Here is a 21,849-nt window from a genome sequence, read left to right as displayed (position 1 = left end):
CTATACATAGAGAATCCTAAAAATGCTACCAGAAAACTACTAGAGCTAATCAATGAATTTGGTAAAGCAGCAGGATACAAAATTAATGCACAGAAATCTCCTGCATTACTATATACTAATGATGAAAAATCTGAAATAGAAATTAAGGAAACACTCCCACTTACCAATGCAAGAAAAAGAATACAATACCTAGGAATAAACCTACCTAAGGAGACAAAAAAACCTGTATGTAGAAAACTATAAGATACTGATGAAAAGAATTAAAGACAATACAAACAGATGGAGAGATATACCATTTTCTTGGATTGGAAGAATCAACATTGTGAAAATGACTATACTACCCAAAGCAATCTACAGATTCAATGAAATCCCCATCAAAGCACCAATGGCATTTTTCACAGACCTAGAACAAAAAATTTCACAATTTGTATGGAAACACAAAAGACCCCAAATAGCCAAAGCAATCTTGCTTAGGAAAAACGGAGCGGGAGGAATCTGGCTCCCTGACTCAGACTATACTACAAAGCTACAGTAATCAAGACAGTATGGTACTGGCAAAAAAAATAGAAATATAGATTAATGGAACAGGATAGAAAGCCCAGAGATAAACCCACACACATATGGTCACCTTATCTTTGATAAAGGAGGAAGATTATACAATGGAGAAAAGACAGCCTCTTCAGTAAGTGGTGCTGGGAAAACTGGACAGCTACATGCAAAAGAATGAAATTAGAACACTCCCTAACACCATATACCAAAATAAACTCAAAATGGATTAAAGACCTAAATGTAAGGCCAGACACTATCAAACTCTTAGAGGAAAACATAGGCAGAACACTCTATGACATAAATCACAGCAAGATCCTTTTTGACCCACCTCCTAGAAAAAAGGGAAATAAAAACAGAAGTAAAGAAATGGGACCTAATGAAACTTAAAAGCATAGCAAAGGAAACCATAAACAAGATGAAAAGACAACCCTCAGAATGGGAGAAAATATTTGCAAATGAAGCAACTGACAAAGGAGTAATCTCCAAAATATACAAGCAGCTCATAGAGCTCAGTATCAAGTAAACAAACAACCCAATGCAAAAATGGGCAGAAGACCTAAATAGACATTCTCCAAAGAAGATATACAGATTGCCAACAAACACGTGAAAGGATGCTCAACATCACTAATCATTAGAGAAATGCAAATCAGAACTACAATGAGGTATCACCACACATAGGACAGAATGGCCATCACCAAAATATCTACAAACAATAAATGTTGGAGAGGGTGTGGAGAAAAAGGGAACCCTCTTACACTGTTGGTGGGAATGTAAATTGATACAGCCACTATGGAGAACAGTATGGAAGTTCCTTAAAAAACTAAAAATAGAACTACCATATGACCCAGCAATCCCACTATGGAGCATATTCCGAGAAAACCATAATTCAAAAAGAGACATGTACCAGAATGTTCACTGCAGCACTATTTACAATAGCCAGGACGTGGAAGCAACTTAAGTGTCCACTGACTGATGACTAGATAAAGAAGATGTGGCACATATATACAATAGAATATTACTCAGCCATAAAAAGAAACGAAATCGAGTTTTTGTAGTGAGGTGGATGGACCGAGAGTGTCTCGTACAGAATGAAGTAAGTCAGAAAGAGAAAAACAAATACCACATGCTAACACATATATATGGAATCTAAAAAAAAAAAAAAAAAAAGGGTTCTGATGAACCTAGGACAGGAATAAAGATGCAGATGTAGAGAATGGACTCGAGGACACGGGGAGCAGGAAGGTTAAGCTGGGACCAAGTGAGAGAGTAGCACTGACATATATACACTACCAAATGTAAAACAGATAGCTAATGGGAAACAGCTGCATCACACAGGGAGATCAGTTCAGTGCTTTGTGACCACCTAGAGGGGTGGGATAGGGCGGGTGGGAGGGAGATGCAAGAAGGAGGGGATATGTGGATTTATGTATACATATAGCTGATTCACTTTGTAATACAGCAGAAACTAACACAACATTGTAAAGCAATTACACTCCAATAAAGGTGATAAAAAAATGCAAGCTTCAGACCACTGTCCTAGAATGATGGCAAATTTTTAAAAAATCCATCTTTAGGCAGAAATATAAATATAGATATGCCTCTATGATCATAAATAATTCTGGAAAGAGATCCCCACATTAGGTAAACATGTAAAGTTTTGTATCTACAACACAACCTTAGATTGGTGACTTGTTTCATAAAATCTGAACAAAAACACCTCCATAGTTTTCATACAGGAAGATATTTGTTTAACGGAGGTTATTAGTTAATTCTAGATTATAGCAACTCTAAAACATAGACTGTAAATATCCTACCAAAATGAAAAGAGAAGCATCCTATTTCCAAGAACAGATCCTAAAGGAGTTGAGGAATCTCCCTGAAGAAGATGATAGCTCATGATTTAAGACAGATGTGGCCAATGACTGTTTTTACCCCAAACCTGCTCTGCATAATAACTGAATACAGAGGTCCTGCTCTCCATCCCACAACCCTCTACTTGAAGCTCAATATCTGGCTGAGTGCCTGACAGAGAGTAAGCACACAATAAATACATTGTGGATGGATGACCAAATTCCCAATGTTTAGCAGCTGGTGGAACAGGTAGGTGTAGGGAATTAAGCAATGGACAAAGATGTAGTCCAGAGATGACTACTGTCCACAATGATGATGTGAAACTTAAATTTTAAAAAATCACAGACCAACAAAAGTAGTTTTTACGATGAGCACTTCTGAAAATCGATATGGTAGGAAGCCTACAGAATAGCTAAATTATGTGAGGTGAAGTCTTAGCTACATACTTCCTAGGACCTTTAGTTTTCTTTCTTCCTTATTTCTCCACAAAAATTTTCTTATTTGCTCTTGTCTTCAGTGCACTGTTAGATCACCACCAATGAACCACATTTACTTCAAACTATCTTCCCTACTGGCTGAATATGTCAGAAGAATACCTGGCCAATGCAAAGCAGCTTTTTATAAAGGAGTCAGAACTGAGATGACGGTATCAGGGAGAGCAGAGGACAGTTTTACTAGTAGAGTGAAATTCTACCTCAAAGGCATGGCCTAGTTGGATTTTCACCTGGGAAAGAATAGCAGCAAAGAGACCAAGAAAGCAGGAGGTGTACAAGAATTGATGGTTTCCTCAAAGACAAAGACTGGGATTTTAAAGGTACAGATATAAAGCCAGGGGTTGTAAATAACAGCAACAGCCAGCAAAGAAAACACTGTCTTCTTGAATTTACAATATGGAAGGCACACCTGCACACACAAACATCTATCAGGAAGAGTAACACTGGTTTAAAAGGACAATTTGTATATTTCATGAAAGGCCAGTGATACTTAAACTGTAAACTTCCTTCTGCTACCACCAGGGATATACAAAATGTGGTGATAATCACTTTGTCACCTCTAGCATCATATTTACAAACATTAATTTCTGCATTTCCTAAAGCAAGGACGCATAAGTGGTAATCCCTTTGTCAGTAAATACAGCAGGGGCTCTTGGAATAAAGAGTAGACAATGAAAGAAGTAAACAAGATTCCGAATTTTAAAGTTCAGTTGAAATTCGTGTAAAAAACGGAAGGCGACAAATCTAGAACTATTTCAATGTTTGGGTGATAACATTCATTTTCTGTCTTTAAAATGAAAACACACTAAATTATATGTGTTCAAGTATGGGGCATTTTTTATATCTCAATTTCACAAAATCTTAGAAATTTTTATTTTTAAAAGAAATTAGAATTTTACCATGATTTTTACAAGGGTAATAGGTGCTACATAATTTACTTGAGAAAACTGATCACAAAAATACCCACTTTACTAATCTAAAAGTTTTAAACACAGAAAACAAATTAAAAAATGTCATTCACTGTCTTTTCCTCCTATCAGTCACACATAGTGGTCACTGCTCATTCAAGGAAGATCCAATTAACTTTCTACTCTAATGCCATTTATTAAATCAGAGAGATAATCTTTAAAGTAATCCACATTTCATTAAAAACTGAATAGAATGCATAATTTCAGACACTAAACTGATAGGGGATAAAGAATACTTTGTGTATTATGGAGCAATAATCATAAACCAATGCTCTATAACACTCTGCGAATGTGTTTCAATGAAGCCAAACTGGATTTTAATCTTTTATTCCTACAATCGGATAAATACAGAAAAAAAGAGAGGCAGGGCTCATGTTGCCATAATACTGCAATAAAACTAATGTAATACTTTTGATGTAGGTTTTCACTCTAAAGACCTGCTTTTAATTACTAAGAATAAAAATAATTTAAGTTTTCTATTGTTTAGCATTTGCCTTGTTCAAAATCAAAGGATTACAATAGGGAATCTGTACTGCCACTATATACAGATAATAATATCAACAAATAATAAATGTGTGTGTGTGTGTGAACATGTGAACGAGCAGAAAGGTTGTACCTTCAACAGTGCTTAGAAATCTCCTCACCTACATATCCAAATTCATCGTTTACAAATTTTGCTTCCCATATAACTGCAGGACACAATTCAGCTAAATTTCTGGCACATAAAAAGGATCCTTTTTCTTCCAGTTTCCAGCAACACATTTCTTGTTTTCTTCTGAGCCCTTGTCAGTAGACACTTCAGCATTCACATTTCTACTGACAGTCTGTTAAAGGCAATTCAAGCTTTTTCTGTCTTCCTCCTCAAAATTCTTCCAAGCCCCTGACCCTGCCCACTTCCAAAGTTATGTCCATATTTTTAGGTATTTGTTACAGCAGGACCCCACTTCCAGGCGCCAAAATCTGTATTAGTTACTTTTTATGCTGTAACAAATTGCCATGCATTCGTGAGTTAAAACAACACAAATTTATTACCTATGGTTCTAGATGTCAGAAGTCCTAAATGAATGTTATGGCACTGAAATTGAGGTTTGGCAGGCCTGTGTTCCCTTCTGGAGGCTCAAAGGGGAAAGTCGTTTCTTTGTCCTTTCTAGTTTCCTGAGGCCACCTGTATTCCTGGCTCATGTTAATATTCTGTATATAACAGGTGTGTGTATGTAAGCATTATTTTCAATTTTTAAAAATAGTTTGTTACAAAAATAGAGGAAATGCTCTTGAAATTTCTAAAATGTCTGCAAAATAAACTAGTAATATTTTCTTAATGTACAACCGCCAAAAATTACAAGAAATAAGTATAATAATAAGTAAATAAAGTTCAATTGGCTTCTTAAAATGAATTAAAAATCACTAGCCAGAAATTTCCCATCAGTAACTCTTCTGTTTTTGAAAACTGCCCATTACTTTAGCAGAATACTTACACAGTATACATACTTACATTACATGCACAATTTTTATTCTAGTTTTTCTAGTCTTTAACTACTTTTGAAACCTACTCTCCTCATAAAGAAAAAAGGTAAAAAATAATATAAGAAAAAATAAAATGAATAACTCAAGCAAAACTTTTCTTTCTACATAATTTTTTTCCATTCTAAGACTGTAGTATATTTTAGATGGAAGGGAAGAAAAACTGACTGGAATACCAAGAGGGCAAACTTTTTATTCATTCATTTTTTTCTTTTTCTGTAGATTAAAAAGAAACACTTCAAATTATTTCTAAAGTATGTCAATAAAACAAAGATGTAGTAAAAGAAGACGACTAATATATCTTCAAGGCATTGAAAAGTGAATAATTCTGGGCAATTAATATTCATTCATTCCAAAGAGACTGCATTTATATTAAATATCAGGCATGGACTTCACAAATATAAGTGGATGTTACCCCTACCCTCATAAACCTTACAGTCCATCTAGACAGTTCTTCATCCTAACAAATTTCGGAATAATATATAATTTGGAGAATCATTAGCCTTTGACTTCACTGTAGAAATATTATGCTTTTCTTCTGCTCTAGCTTTTTTTTTTTTTTTTTTTTTTTTTGCGGTACGCGGTCCTCTCACTGCCGCGGCCCCTCCCGCTGCAGAGCACAGGCTCAGCGGCCATGGCTCACGGGCCCAGCCGCTCCGCGGCATGTGGGATCCTCCCGGACCGGGGCGCAAACCCGCGTCCCCTACATCAGCAGGCGGACTCTCAACCACCGCGCCACCAGGGAAGCCCCTACTCTATCTTTTTAAAAGCAAAGGAATATTTTAGTTTTGCAAATAAGTTGAAAAAAATCTACTAGCTGTTAATTTTTTGTAACTTTCTCTGTATTAAAAAAAAAAGAATTTACAATGATAAGGCCTTTGACAGAGCACCAGGAAATATTGCTGCCTGACAGAGGTTAGTTCCAAGCCATGAATCACTGATTTAAGCTTTATTAAAATTGTACTTCCTCCCTGCTTGGTTTCACTTAGATATACTTTCATTTTCCTCGGGCTGTAGTCTATTACTAATATACTTTCCTGCAATTCCCTCCCTTCCGAGTTGAAGAAAAATGAAACCCCAAATCAGATTAATTTTTGAAAACGAGTACATAGATACAATAGGCAAGAAGAATGATGCACATTCTTTTCCCTCGTGAGAGAAAGGAGTGTGAGTACCAGCAAAAGTACTTAGGCATTCAGAGGAAGAACAACAAAGTTAGTCTCACTGATTACAATTTTTCAGAAGAGCTAGCAGCTTCCTCAAAGCTAATACTATCCTCAGGATCAAGAAAAGCCCCACCCGTACCCAGGATTTCTTAATAGCCAGACTAAAGTATCACAGTTGACCTTAGTTTCCATCAGCATAAAAAGCGGTATAAATGGATCTGAAAATTTCTTCCTGATGCTTTACCATTTCCTTCAACACGTAGCTGGCAAATTATAAAGCATCTTCGTACAATTTAAGAATTAAGGTTAGGGTTTTAGAGCCTGAAATCCAATTAAATATATTTTTTTCTTCAGACCTCACCCCTACTTTCAAATCTCCCTTCTCTGCAGCTGTGAAGGATACTGCTCAAGAGTGCAATTTAAGAGCCGAGATTGTTGAGATGTACTCAAGTTCATGTGTGATAAATATGGTGGGAATGAATTCAGTCAGAAAGATTCTACACACATGGTACAACCAAATGGAGCTTCCATGGTATTACTGTAACTTCTTGACAGGCTCATGCTTGTTATTTTTGAATGCCTGATCACTTAAAATAAGGCACTTTCATCCATCTGCACACTCAGAGAAAAGGGCACCAATGAAAAATTTGACAAAAGGAGCATAAGAAAAAATTAAAACTATGAAGCAAATGCTTTTTAAGAAACTATTCTTTATCCAGTAATTAGGGAATAAATAGCAAAGGAGGGAAGAAAGAATAAAATAAATAAAATATTACCAGTGTTTGTATGCTTCCATATATATTGGATAAAATCTTCCATGCACACCTACTCTTTTGTAACAAGCAAATTTTTCTTAATATTGGAATGCATGTTTAAAATGCATGCTAGCAGTGAAGTCAAGGTATTTTGAGGGGTTGGCAAAGACCTATATCATCACTGCTTAATATAAGTAATATTCTGAATTAATAATGATCTGATTTAGACCATTCCCAGGATGGGAATATACAAAATAGTTAAACCAACACCTTTCACAATCACAGGTCAACTTTGGGTTTATCAAAAGAATAATTAAGCTAATATTAAATGAATGGATGAATGGACATAGGCATGCTTTAGTGTTTGGAATTCTCTTCTTTCCATGGCTTCTAGAAGAACCATGTGGGTTCCTCCTTTCCAGCTCCTTCGAGGACCAAGTAAGGATAATCCTATCAAAGTATCTATGCCAAGGCAACAAATGGGTTCCTGATATTCTAGATTGACACCTAACAGGAGATTCCCTACTTTTAAAGGTCAATGATTGAGTTATATGTACTTTAAGTGCTCTCTTCCAATCGTTCCATGAAATAATTGGTCCTTTATACCTCATCTTGGAACCAAACTACTATTTTTCATTATTATTCTTAAGGGGAAATAAAAATCAAATGTCAGTTCAGACATTACCTGCTGCAAGTAACAGCTTACCCACCAGTAGTGGTTTTGATAATAAGGACATTTATTTTTTTCACACACAAATATTTGGAGTTAAGGAGTTCCAGCAATGGGTATCTCAGCTCAGAGTTGTTAGAGCTTTGAGTTGGCTGATTTGTTTTCTTTAATGTTCTCTTTTTAGCCAATTTGGTTCTCAACTTTCTAAATATCACATCCTTACAAAATAATGCTCAAAATAAGATGGATGGGTTGGGGGTTGTCTCTGCTATCTCTCCTTCCAAAAGCCAGGAAGAAAAAATTTTCTTAGAAGACCAGTGACTATCAAAGTGTAGTCACCTGAGCAATAGCATCAGTCTCAGCTGCAAACCTGTGAGAAATGAACATTCTTGAGCCCCTCTCCAGGACTACTGATTCAGAAACTGTGGAGTTGAGGCTCAACAATCCGCTTTAACAAGCCCTCCAGGTAATTCTGACTCGAGCTAAAGATTGAGAATCACTAATTAAGACCAATCTGATTCATCCTCTGAGTCTGAGCCCACCTTCCCTGAGCAGCGAAGGTACTTTCTCCTCAAGGTCTTTGCATGTGTTCCTTCTGCCGTGAAAGCTGCTCCCCTACATGGGTCCCTCTCTCATTTCCTTCACCTCACCAGTGTGTCTTTCTCTGATAACTGTATACAAAATAGCAATGCCCTAGACACAAGTCCCAGAATTCCCTATCTTCACTTACTGCTTTATTTCTCTGCAAAGAATTTGTGTCTGGTCTGTTTCCCTCTATTGGAATTTAAGTTCATAGAAGTTACGGCTTTGTCTATATTTATTTACTGCTCTATCTCCAAGGCCTAGAACATTGTTTGGTGTATAACAGGCATTAAATAAATGCTAAATACATGACTGGCATATTGATATCCAAATGAAATTGGAAGAAGTCAAAGAATGGTTAATGGGTAGACAAACAGCAGTTTGCCAAAGCAAACTATTTACAAATGGAGATTTGGAATATAATCCATTCTTGACTTGAAAACTTAAGGGTTTGTCACAACATAAAAAGTAGCTGTATTTCATTAACTTAAGAAAAAAATCCTCTTTTTCACCTTAAATGCTATGTTCAAATAAATTTACTTAAATTACACTTTTCTGTTCTATTAAAGTTGATAGCTTTTATTGGAAATGGACAGATTTTACCAACATAGGAACCTTCATCGAAATAAAATTTTAAATTACCAGTTTTCTTCTAAAGAAAACCAGAAATGCACATGAGGGGAAATTGGACACAATCAAAATAGTTTCAAAATGTAAACTACTTATATAAACAGATGATAATACTTTCAATTTCATATACTATTGGTCTTATTTCTTAGTTTTATTGTAGGGAATTATTTGATATCTTGATTACTTATCAATGCTTGCTAGCTTATAGAATAATTTTATGAAAATTGAGTATGTGGTTCCATAAATGATTATTTATATATTGAGAACATTTTAAATGACATAATATGCGAGATATTATTGACCAAGATAAAAAAAAATTCAATTGAAATGCATCTCATTAGTTTAATATGGATAAAGCATATTTCCTGAGAACTACATTTGAAAACCCATTGAGTAATTTCTATTATAATCATATAATATTTTCATATTTAAATCTAACCATTAAAATATCACTCACTGAATAGTTTCCTTGAGAAGAAAATAAAGTTATAGTGGTATATGTTCTTTATGGCACCGTGGCACAAGATTCTTAGCTGCTAATTTACAAATAATTTTGTGTGTGTATACCAATTTCGAGCATTGTTATAAATTATATGTAATAAGACATAAAGCAAAGTGATATCAGTCTAAACAGTGTTCTTTCAGTGGTCAGAGAGACTTGTGCCTATACATGTTGAGCATGCAAGTTGCACGACGCTCTTCACTGGACAAGTGACTTTCCAAGCTTCGCCCTTTTTCTTGATGTATGACAGAAACCTTTCCTGAGACTTATTCTCCTTTTTGCTTTCCAAAGATAGCAGCGGACTGTATTCCTTTTCGTATGTTTACAATTTTGGTTTTGGATATGCTATTTTATAAATGGTATGACTTTCATGATTTCCAATATAATTTAGATTAACCCTTCCACTCCATTCCTGACACATACCTTCTCAAGGACTTCTTAACTAAATGTGAGTCAGAGAGCAGGACCAATGATCCCAACTGCAATGAACCTAACTCCCAGAACTCTTCTTTTGTCTCATAATATATATTCACATCACTATTTATTTTAGACATTATGATGTTGATTATTCATATGTTTTCTTTACCAGTCAAGTCAACATCTGTATTCTCTTTATGTGTTGGCTACCAACAGGTATGACTTCCAAGAAGGCAGGAAACAATCCATTACATTGGAAATTTTTAGAATAATTTTCACAAGTCAAAATATTTTCAAAATGATCATGCTATTGTAGTGTGTGGGCTACTTGTTCTTGGCTTTTAAATTCTTTCACATTTCCCACAAGAATTTCCAGTGTCCTAAGTCAGTACAGTGCACACATTAAAAAAAAAAATTATGGGCCTCCCTGGTGGCGCAGTGGTTAAGAGTCCGCCTGCCAATGCAGGGGATACGGGTTCGTGCCCCGGTCTGGGAGGATCCCATATGCCGCGGAGCGGCTGGGCCCGTGAGCCATGGCCGCTGGGCCTGCGCATCCGGAGCCTGTGCTCTGCAATGGGAGAGGCCACAACAGTGAGAGGCCCACATACCGCAAAAAAGAAAAAAAAAAAATTATTTATTATATTTTTATTTATTTTTCGCTGTGTTGGGTCTTTGTTGCTGCATGCGGGCTTTCCCTAGTTACAGTGAGTGGGGGCTACTCTTTGTTGTGGCTCGCGGGCTTCTCATTGAAGTGGCCTCTCTTGTTGAGGAGGACAGGCTCTAAGCACGCAGGCTTCAGTAGTTGTGGCACATGGGCTCAGTAGTTGTTGTGCGCGGGCTCTAGAGCGCAGACTTAGTAGTTGTGGTGCAGGGGCCTAGCTGCTCTGCGGCATGTGGGATCCTCCCTGACCAGGGCTCGAACCCATGTCCCCTGCATTGGCAGGCGGATTCTTAACCGCTGCGCCACCAGGGAAGCCCCAGTGCACACATTTTAAGTATACAGCTTAATAGGTTTTTGCCTATGTATACTAGACACCTGTGAAATATTGAATCATTCCTTGCCCAGAAGGTTCCTTCTTCCCTTCCTAGTCAATATGGTTATGTCATTTAATAAGTGTATCTTCAACATGCCCTGCCAGAAACGTTTTAATTTTCATACTGAAAATTTTTAGTATGAAAGCTGACCATACTTTATGTTGTTAGTTTAAAACGTAGTCAGGCAAAAAGTAATTTCACCTTAATAATGTGTTTTTTTTCTATGTAGAAAAATGCTAAGTGTCCAGAGAAGGCATTACATTAGATCTGGATAGAAACATATTAGAAATAAACAAATAAAAAATAAAAACAAAAACCCTTACTTTTTCCCCAAGTAATCTCTATCATGAAAACTTAGTTTCATTTTTATTTTTATTTCTTTCATTACTACATAACACAGATCTGAAGCAAGGTACGAAAGGATTATGATAATTATGGTGATGATAAAATAGCAGTTAACTCTTAACTGATAGTTATAGTATACTAGGTACTATTCAGGCATTTTGTACATATAAATTATTTAAATCTTCACAATAATAGTAAGGGGTAGTAGGTACTCTATCATTCTTATTTTTAGAGTGAGAGGTTAAATATTTTGCTCAACTTTAAAGAACAGTAAGAAGGGGGCAAAGCCAGGATTTGAACCCAGGTAGTCTGAGGCCAGATTTCTTTCACGCAGTAAACCATGCTGTCAACCTGAGACCCAGAAGTACAGCAGGGCTAGATTATTAGGCAAAGAAGAAACTACCACAAATGGACCCTATCTTACTACCTCTGAGTTTCTGGCAAATATTCTATGCCACATGGTAAATCTAATTTCCATAATCCCAGATCTCCTGCAGTCAAAATATAATATGATATTTGTCATCATAATTTTATTTGTATTGAGCGTGGAACAAAATGACACTTAAGCTCATGTAAATGCAAATAATTAAATAGCCAAATAAGAAAATTTAAAATTTTAGAATCATTTATCCATATCTAAAAAACTTCTCGCAGGCTGACATGAGACCATTTTACATTTCTGGTTCTATTTCAAATCCAGAAAAGCATAGGTCCTAAATGCCTTCTGCTATTATCTTCTAAAAATTTCAACTTTAACTCTTGATCCATATGCCAAGTTTTTAAAATAAAATAAATGCCTATACATTATATGCATCTGTATATACTTTCTCTTTTCCTTCATTTAGGATTGCTTTATTGTTTAAAATATCATGAGGAATCTTAGTATTTGAATTGAAAAAGTGTATATTTTTTCTCTTCTGTGAAGCTTTTTTATTACTCCTCATGAGTCAAGGGAATAGTCCTTTGTTATTGCCTTTACAAATCAAGAGCATAAAACAAATGCTTAATTGAGCAGATTGATGATTAGATAGAGAAAAATGATGAAAGGAAAGACGCCAGCACAAACAGAATATGGCCATTCATTTTTACTCCAAATGAATCAACTACTGCTCATGAATGGGGGCCTAATACTAATTCTGGCAGCAAACCACTCAAAGCACCAACCCTCTGCGGAGCCCCACCTCTGCATGCGAACAGCTTTTTCTCATTTCTCTTGCTAGAATACATACACCAAGTAGCTCTCTCTCTCTTGCTGGCACAGTCAAATAACTCTTAAGTGAAGGACTATAAACATTGTGAATGCAGGAGACTTTCTCCCACTCTGAACTCTAAATATTCGTTCAAAGATGAAAATGTTTTCTCTTAAAGAAACAAGGCAACTAAACTATAATATGCAATGTCAGGAGGAAAAGCCTTGGCTGTTCCCAGATCTAATTTCTTGGCATCAGTTGGATTAAAAAATTTTTTTAGATAAAAAAAAGTAAAGCATCTTCAATCAAACTGCACTACCAATATGGACCTGTCTCTGTCCATACCTTTGCATATGCCTAGACAAGGCCGTCTTTTTGTGTTTGTCTACCACAGAAAGTAACAGAGGTTTTTAAATAAGGAATATGCTATTTTCAGCTGATATTGCTGAGCTTTTCCTAATATGTTGGCTGATCAGCAGCATAAGACCATTCAGATACTAAATGGCAGAAACAAGTCCTTCTAAAGTTTTCTAAATCTTTCCTATTCTCAAAACAAGATTCCTCCAGTCAAATACTAGATGGAAAGTATCACTCCATTACATGTTAAAGACACCCAAGTGAGTCAGAGAACTTGGCTGGCAGTTTAACTAGGCCCTACTACAAATACTCTGTAATACAAGTGCCACATTTAATTAGCCCTGAAACAGGGAACAAAGCTCTTTCATTTTAGAAAGTTGGTGAATGGAATTTGGGGGGGAAAAAAAAAGCAAACCTCTTACCTTTGGTAGCAATTCTTACACACTGGGTTTTAGTTTCCTGAGGGAGTAAAAAAAAAAAAATGAAAGAAAATGGTCAGTTATAGATATTTCATAAACCATAACTAGTATGAAGATCAATCTGGGGTTATAAAACAGGTCTATAAAGAATAGCGGTATTAAGGACATGATTTTTTATTTATGTTCACGCAGAGACTTTTAAAAAATCTAAAATAACTTAAAATTTTAGTATTTTCTAAAGGTGTAGGTATCTGTCTTCACCTTGTAATGAAACAGGCTAACTTGTCTGGGACAAGCAGTATAGCATTCTATTTGCATTTATTGTACTTTCTGAATGATCAGAAAGAAAAATGTATTTGCAAAGCTAATATAAATCAGACCCAAATATAAATTTCTCCTTTAAAAAAAAATTTATTTATTTATTTGGTTGCACCAGGTCTTAGTTGCAGCAGGCGGGCTCCTTAGTTGTGGAGCGCTGGCTCCTTAGTTGTGGCTCCAGGGCTCCTTATTTGAGGCATGTAGCCTCCTTAGTTGTGGCATGCAAACTCTTAGTTGCGGCAGGCATGTGGGATCTAGTTCCCTGACCAGGGATTGAATCCAGGCCCCCCTGCATTGGGAGCACGGAGTCTTATCCACTGCACCACCAGGGAAGTCCGCCAAATATAAGTTTCATTTTCACCTCATAGCTGTAGACTCAGACCAAAGCTGAACATTACATACTTTCACTTGGATCCCAGCATGACTAAAGAGCTAAATGATGGAAGTTAGAAAGATCATCAAAAAACTGCATCACAGTTGCAGCATATTGTATCTGTTTTTTTTCCCTTTTTAATCTAGTTGTTACAGATTAAATATTTCTTGGTGGGATTATTTTCCTCCTCTTGCTAGACAGATGGGATCGAGGAAGTAGAAGTAGAAATGGTAAAGGACAAGACATTTCAGAATTTTAAAAATCTTTTTCTTCTGCTTTTAAATGTTGTGGGTTAGTACTAGGGTGTGGAGCACAGTGCTAGGTCTGTACCTCATTCCTTCAGGACTTAGTTCATTCAGCTTATATCTTTGAATATACAAGAGGTTGGAAAAGATGTTAAAGACAGTGAACAAAACAGAGGCTATTTGTTTTCAAGGTGTATTTGTAACTCCATCTTGAGCAGTTCTATAGATTGATAAACCAAGACTTTATATACTTTTCTCTTAGGCATTTATTATTTTTAAATTAAACAAAGTAAAGCATTGAGGGGGAAATTAGTAATTAAAAATGAAAATCTGCACTTCTATTACTTAATTGTGACCTGAAGCCTTCCTAGTAAGCTCCAAGAAACTGTTTCACATTCCCATAAAGGCTCAAAGGGACTTTGATTTCCTAAAAGCAATTGCTGTTAAGTCTATCAGGATTACCAGCCTCTGCTGATAGGAGCCATGTCAATTTTAAAACTTTTTTCCAAGATAACTGTGAAATATATTCTTGCTACTCTGTACTTTGATTAAACCACATGTAGATATATTAGCAATTAGAAGAGAAAATTCATATCAAAGCTTTTAAAGAGTGCCAGAGGAAATTCTTTGTAAGTAACAGACATTCATTAACACTTCTCTCATACCACAGACCAAGTAACAAAAGTTAATCTGGAATCTCTCACCTTTCTAAAGATGAATACCCAAACACAGAACCATGCTACTTTATACCCAGAATGGAATAAAACTTCCATGGTTGTCTATTTTTTGAGCAGTCCCATCATGGTAGTGGCATGGAATGATGTGTGGGTGGGAAGTGGGTAGCCAACTCCCACTTAGGTAAAAATAAACTAGAAGATGAGAAGAGCATTTTAAAACATGAGCAGCCTCTGGGTTTGAAGTACATCTTAGAAGATGCTGTGGCATTTTTCTTTCCATTTACTGTAAAGCAGCCATGCAGGTAAGCACAAAGATAAAGCTTTTATTCAAAAGCAGCCAATCAATACCCTAAGTTCTCATGGCCCCTTACAGAAATGCAAATGGATTGTTATATCTTTCAATGAAACTATTCCAAGATATAATTGGGCTTTTGCAATTGGATAGCACATATTTCACATCTGCCAGGTACCCACGTCAGGGACTCAATTACCCAAACCCAGCAATTTCCTATATAGCTACAAGTACATAAAAATGTCATTCTTCTATTGAATTTTAAGTTGTAAAAGGTTTCTACTCTCAACATTTTTTTTTTACACATCCCTGCAAAAAAAAAATTAAATAAAATATGTTTTAGGAAAGAAAATCTTTCAAGAGAAGAGCATGAGATATGAAAGGCCAGGTTATTTCCTCAAGTATGGAACCACTGGTAGTTTCTAGCTTCCTGTTGTGTTTCCGTCTTCAATACTCATTGGGATCCATGGCAGTGTTCAAAAACAACTGTGTCCAGAATGGGAAAAAGAAGAGAAGCCAGGGAGACGGAAAACGGACTTCTTTAACCGCACAGCATCCCACCCTCACCAAGCTGCCTTCTGTTTCGGTTTTGTCACGATATACCACAGGTGCCCTATTACTTTGTAATCAGAGGACTGTTACTAGTTATTTACTATTTGGCTTGTAACCCCTGAAAAGTTTATAAGGGTTTATTTGCCTGCTGTGGAACACGCATTCTGTTTATCCTGCAGTAAATTCAATCTTCTGAAGCGTGCCACTATTGAGCAAAGAAGACAAAACAATGCTCCATATTTACTGGGGCTGGAGTCCCGGTAGCAGCACACCCACCTTTTCAAATCATTTTACTCACAATTGCCCTTGTGGGCTTTCCTGAAGAGGGCTCAAGGAGAAGCAGTTACTAGGAAACAGGAATGCTGTGCGATGTAACTGGTATGGAGCCCCAGCCCTACAGTAGGCCCCAAACTGTGCATGTTGCTGGGAACAGAAACAACACACCCTCTACACACCGATTGTTTCTTACTTTTTTTTCACCTGACAAATGTTACTGAGTATTTATAAAATTCGACAGCAGCTTTTCCTCAGGTCAGTGAAAAAGCAAAATCTTGGAGGAAGCTCACCTTCTCCACACTGCTCATAGCCTGGAAATAGATGTTGTATCCTTTGCGTGGAGCCAAAGGGGGGTTCCAAAAGCCCTGATAGGTCCTATTATCACCCACGGTGAATGGGGCAGGTTCGGGAAGATTCCCTGGGGGTAGTTCAGCAGCGAAGTAGTACGGTGAACCCCCATTCATGGCATTTTGGTATGTGACAGGAACCTGGTAGCATTCCATGGCTCTGGCTTCTCTCTTGGTTCGGTGAGGGTGCAATTCCTCCACAACAATCTGATAGGCACTTTTTGGAAAAAGAAAAAAAAAAAGCACACATTTAGAGATTCTAGACAGTGAGATTTCTCAAAAAAGGAACAGGGTACTTAATGTCAACACACAACGTTTCAAAGTCTTTCAAGTCAGACTTAACCTCCTGCATTCTGGTTTTCAAGCTATTTTGCAGTAAAATAGAATTTCACATGGATTCGGCTTCCCTCTAACCCCAATGTAATTACTAAGGACTTGAAGAAAAAAAAAAAAAAGACGAATCACCACAGAACTCTACACATCTTTAAATGTTGAGAGATGAACCACCCTAATAAGGAACCTGACATTCAGCTTTTACACATCATACATTAAGTTCTTTGTCTGATATTTTAAAATGTTTAAACTTAACATTTTCCTTTGAAATCATAGTGTGGAAGGCCCAGCTCCAAGGCCCAACAGAGTGACTGCCTCAGGGCGGGGCTTGAAGCCCCAGTTTGTGGTTGTCATCGTGTTAGAGACAGAATGTGCTGACAGGCTTCTCCACCTCTTGACCTTGCCATGGCATCAACTTCGGCTCAGAGCTATGCAGATCTAAAGCACAAGTGACACACTGCAATACGGGCACAGATGGACAGAAATCTGTCCTCGCCACCGAAATAGACTGCCTCCTTCTGCTAGAGTTGTTAATAATAAAATGTTACAAATTGTAGGAACAGATGGCATTTGGCCTATTAAACCTCAAACTTAAACCTTCTAATACCTTTCTTAAAAGTCTTAAAACTTTTCTCTAATAGCTTATCTTTTATAGAGGAAAGGAGAGAGAAAATAATGCAACTTTAAAATAAAGATCTGCCTCATCACTAGTTAAAATTTTAATCAATTTCTGCAAGTAGTATATTAATAATTTTCTTTGTAGGACATTCTTTAGGCAAACTGTTTATAGGTAATGTACACCTGAGAAAATTGACATTATCAATATATTTTTATATATTACATATATTACATATATATAATGAATTTAAAAGAAATATATTTTTAAATTCCTGACAATTATGAGAGAATGCACTATGGTCACATATAAATTAAATATAAATAAGCTGTGTGTAGGGATGTGTGTTTGAATCTTGAATTTCCAGGCAAATATGCTCATTCTATATAGAGAAACCAGTTGCTATTCAAGGGATCTCCAGCAGCAATAGAATATTTTCTTTAATGAACTTCCAAAAAATAAAGAAAGGCGAGAGAGAGATAAAATTTGCATTGAAGGCAATTAAACATTAAATTTTATGCCAGTTTAGAATCTAGTATAAAACTCTAATTTAATATAAACTCTGTTATACCTAGAAACAGAAAACTTAACATAGATTAAGAGAAAGGAGCTTTATAAATTAAAGATTTTCTTTTCTTCCTAATTATTCAAGTTCCCATTTTCCATTAAAATAATGCTAAGAAATTGGCAGGTTGGTATCCATCTCCTTTCCTTTAGGAATAGGACAGAAATTGTACTAATGTCAGAAATTGAGATTTGGGCAAGTAACTAAGGAAGAATTCTATGTTATTTGAAATTATATGTACTGTATCATTCTCTATACCTCTGCCAAGTTGGGTCCCTAAGCTCCAGGGAACACTATTGACAAGATACATGCTCTCTGAGGGGTCTGTGGAGCAGGCACTTGTCACTTTTAAAATACAGGAAATACATAAGCATAGCCCTTGGAGAGAAAAAAAAAAAAAGGAGAGAGATCATAGATGACATATGGTATGTTAGGCAAACCTAGTCTTTTCTTTTTGTTTATTTTTAATTTAGAATCTATATCTGTATGTTATACATCTGTGTATCCTGTGGATACATACATATGTGTAGATAAACTCTCACATGCACACTCCTCAAATAAATCTAACCTTATATTCTTGCGCTAATGGGCAATAATGATAATTACCCATCCTTGTTAATCATTTAACCTAATCTTTAAAAATAAATTCCTTGTTAATTAGTCCATACCTCTAGAAAGCTCCAGAACATCTGGTGAACATTCAGTCTTAACTAATTCTATTAAAATGACATAGGTTGTACATTCCAAATTAAGGAACTTCACACAAGACAGCTTGTCTCTTCAGATCTATTAAGAAAAAAAGCAAACTGCCGATGTTGGAGGGGAGTAAAGGAAGAAAAGGTACGATCTGCTCTTTGGGAAAGATCTCATCGAACTTGAGATGGAGCCCCAAATTAAAAGTTATAAAGTTCTTTTTAAAATAAATAATCTTACCTTCATTGTTCAATTTGTCTGAGTAGGTTGTTCTTTACCACATATTCCGCATTTTTCTAAAGTTGTTTTTTCCCTGCTACTTTCTTATTTATCAATACAAATTAATTAAAGGACAGAAAATAAGGAATGGGAAATCAAATTAGAAGTGATTTGACCGATTATATGTAATGGGTCTGTGCTCTTTCATCCTTGTGGGGTCTAATTACCTAATGGTACTTAACTCTAGCAAGATCTAAATATTATTTGAGCTTAGTACTCTGGAAAATTTAAATATTCCAAAGCCACCGGATAGTTTTATTCACTCTACCTATATTTCATGTTTCCCCATTCCTTTTAATTAATTTTTAAAATATTTCTACAATTAAGTTAAAATCAATATACTGGCATCATGAATCTTTACTTAACACTCAAAATATGATTTATGTTAAAAAACTAAAAATGATTTCACTATACTGTAATTTAATTTGATTAAACATTGGTAGGTAGTCATTTTTAGTTTTTTAGGAGGCCAAATAATGACTTCTCATCATACAACTTCCCTTCAGTTATAAGACTGTAAAAAAAATATACACAGGGATTTTGCCATTAGCTCAAAGCAATTATATGATAGACATGGTAGATATTCTTCCTTATTTAATGTTTAAAAATGTTGGAGAGGGGCTTCCCTGGTGGCGCAGTGGTTGAGAGTCCGCCTGCCGATGCAGGGGAAACGGGTTCGTGCCCTGGTCTGGGAAGATCCCACATGCCGCGGAGCAGCTGGGCCTGTGAGCCATGGCCGCTGGGCCTGTGCGTCCGGAGCCTGTGCTCCGCAACGGGAGAGGCCACAACAGTGAGAGGCCCACATACCGAAAAAAAAAAAAAAAAAAATGTTGGAGATGAACTCAAAGTCACCTATAACAACCTACAATGGATTTTTTTTTAACCCATTAGAAAGTATAACCTCTGTGATTCTGGTTTAAGTTTTAGCTTGTACAACTTCTAGGTGATATCAAATAACAAATTATACAATTGTATACTTCCTCATTTTTTATCTAAAATGTCTGCTTAAAGCTTCAGGAGAAATTCCCTAGCTCCACTCCAATGTTTTACAGTTCTTCTCATCAATGGACTTCCCAAGATCTCATAACCACCATTGTTCCTACTGACTGCCCCAATGCCAACATTTTGATAATGCACAGAAGTAAAGGTTTAATGACCATTTTGGTGCACATCACTTTTCCTGCTCTCCATTTCTTCATTCCTTAAACATATAATCCAGGTCTATCACAACTTTCCTATTTCTGTAAGAGGAACTACTAGTTTCTGAATCAACAAAGCTCAAAATGCTTGCATTAACTTTAACCAATTTTATTTTTAATCATGTTCTAGCTCCCTTGCAATATACCATTTCTTTTTATCCCCATTGCTTCCATCATTAGGGAGGTATTTATAACTTTATGTTCATATTACTGGTCTAGTTTTCTTGCCTTCATCTTCTCCTTCAGGTAATCTAGGCACACACCTACCTAGCCATACATTCTGTCAAATATCTTTTAAGCATTCTTTGTACGCCATGAACTGTTCACAGAGAAGGCAAAAGAGAATCATTTTGAACACTGCTGATATTTTCCTAAAACACCACTTTGGACATTAACTACTCTTCTCCAACATTCAGCTTTGTCAAAATTATGTGATGCTCTCCGATTATCAAAATCTATTCTCACTACACTGGGGTTAATATCTTACCACATCCTGGTATCTCCATCTTGCTCTCACTACCTCCTAATATATATCATCCATCTCAAACTTGTATGACCATTGTTACCTAAACATACCAAATATACTGTCAAAGAGTTTCTTCCTTTCCCCTTTCTCCTTTCCTAGCTTTTCTACTTCTGATATAAAGCCTTCTCTAACTAGTTCACTCAGTAATTACTCTGTCTCCTAAAGCCAATGGAAGTAATTCTTGAGGTAGAGGTAACGAAAGGGTGAACTATGGGTAGAACTCAGTCATGTGGGATGTCTTTTCAATTTAGTCTTTAATCCACCCACAAATGACAACGCCACAGATGCATTGATAGGTACCATCAGTAGTATCCCTCAGGAATTCTGGGGTTGAGAAAAGGCCAAGAACCACTGTCTTGTAATATTTATTGCTTTTATCACTACCATGCTACATTACAAATACTATCTGGTATTATACTATTATAATAGTATCCATGCACCATTTTAAGTGCTGAGGTTACAATAATGAACATAGTAGTAAAAGTCTCTCCTCTCATGAAGCTTACATTTTACTAGGGAAATATAAAAAAATAAAAATAAATTTTTAAAAAGCTACACATATGTTGAAGAGGGGATAAAAACAATAAAGAAAAATAAATCAAGATGGGGCATAGGGAATGACAGGATGAAGAGTTCTATTTTATAAGCAGTGGTCAAGAAAGACCTATGTGCCCTTTAAGCAGAAACCTGAAGGAAGAGAGAGCTTCAGCTTTGTGAGTGCTTGTATTAGTTATCTCCTGCTGCATAACAAGTTATCCCCAAACTCTATGGCTCAAAACAACAGGCATTTATTATCCCACAGTTGCTAGGGATCAGGAACTTGGGAGTGGTTCAGCTAGAGGTTCTGGCTCAGAGTTTCTCAAGGTCGCAAAAGTTGTTGGCTGGGCTGAAGTCCTCTAAAGGCTGGAAAGAAGATTTAACACAAAGGGCACACCTCCTCACGGTTTCTATTAGAAAAAAAAATTCTACCTACTATTGATTCTATAGAATAAACATTAAATTAAAATAACATCTATTTGATTTTACTTGGACCACATGAGCTGTGTGCCCATAAAATGGGGCAAAAGGATTATTTCCATCTTTGTTTAAATTTCAAAGGACTTTTAT

General features: G+C 36.2%; 1 protein-coding gene across 4 annotated transcripts in view; it reads right to left on the bottom strand.

Moving 5' to 3' along the window:
• The window catches only part of PTPRK (protein tyrosine phosphatase receptor type K), a 584,222-nt gene that overhangs the window by 80,002 nt on the left and 482,371 nt on the right, over positions 1-21,849 (bottom strand). For all 4 annotated transcript variants that reach the window (XM_060115422.1, XM_060115424.1, XM_060115423.1 and 1 more), the window contains exons 12-13: positions 16,475-16,748; positions 13,455-13,491 (exon numbers count right to left, since the gene is read on the bottom strand). In XM_060115422.1, coding sequence (XP_059971405.1) covers positions 13,455-13,491; positions 16,475-16,748 — 311 coding nt within the window. The remainder of the gene's footprint in view (positions 1-13,454; positions 13,492-16,474; positions 16,749-21,849) is intronic.

This window comes from Mesoplodon densirostris, chromosome 12, assembly GCF_025265405.1.
Source record: "Mesoplodon densirostris isolate mMesDen1 chromosome 12, mMesDen1 primary haplotype, whole genome shotgun sequence".
Taxonomy (NCBI): Eukaryota; Metazoa; Chordata; class Mammalia; order Artiodactyla; family Ziphiidae; genus Mesoplodon; species Mesoplodon densirostris.
Note: the sequence above shows the minus strand (reverse complement) of the source record. Positions and strands in the feature narration are given on the sequence as shown.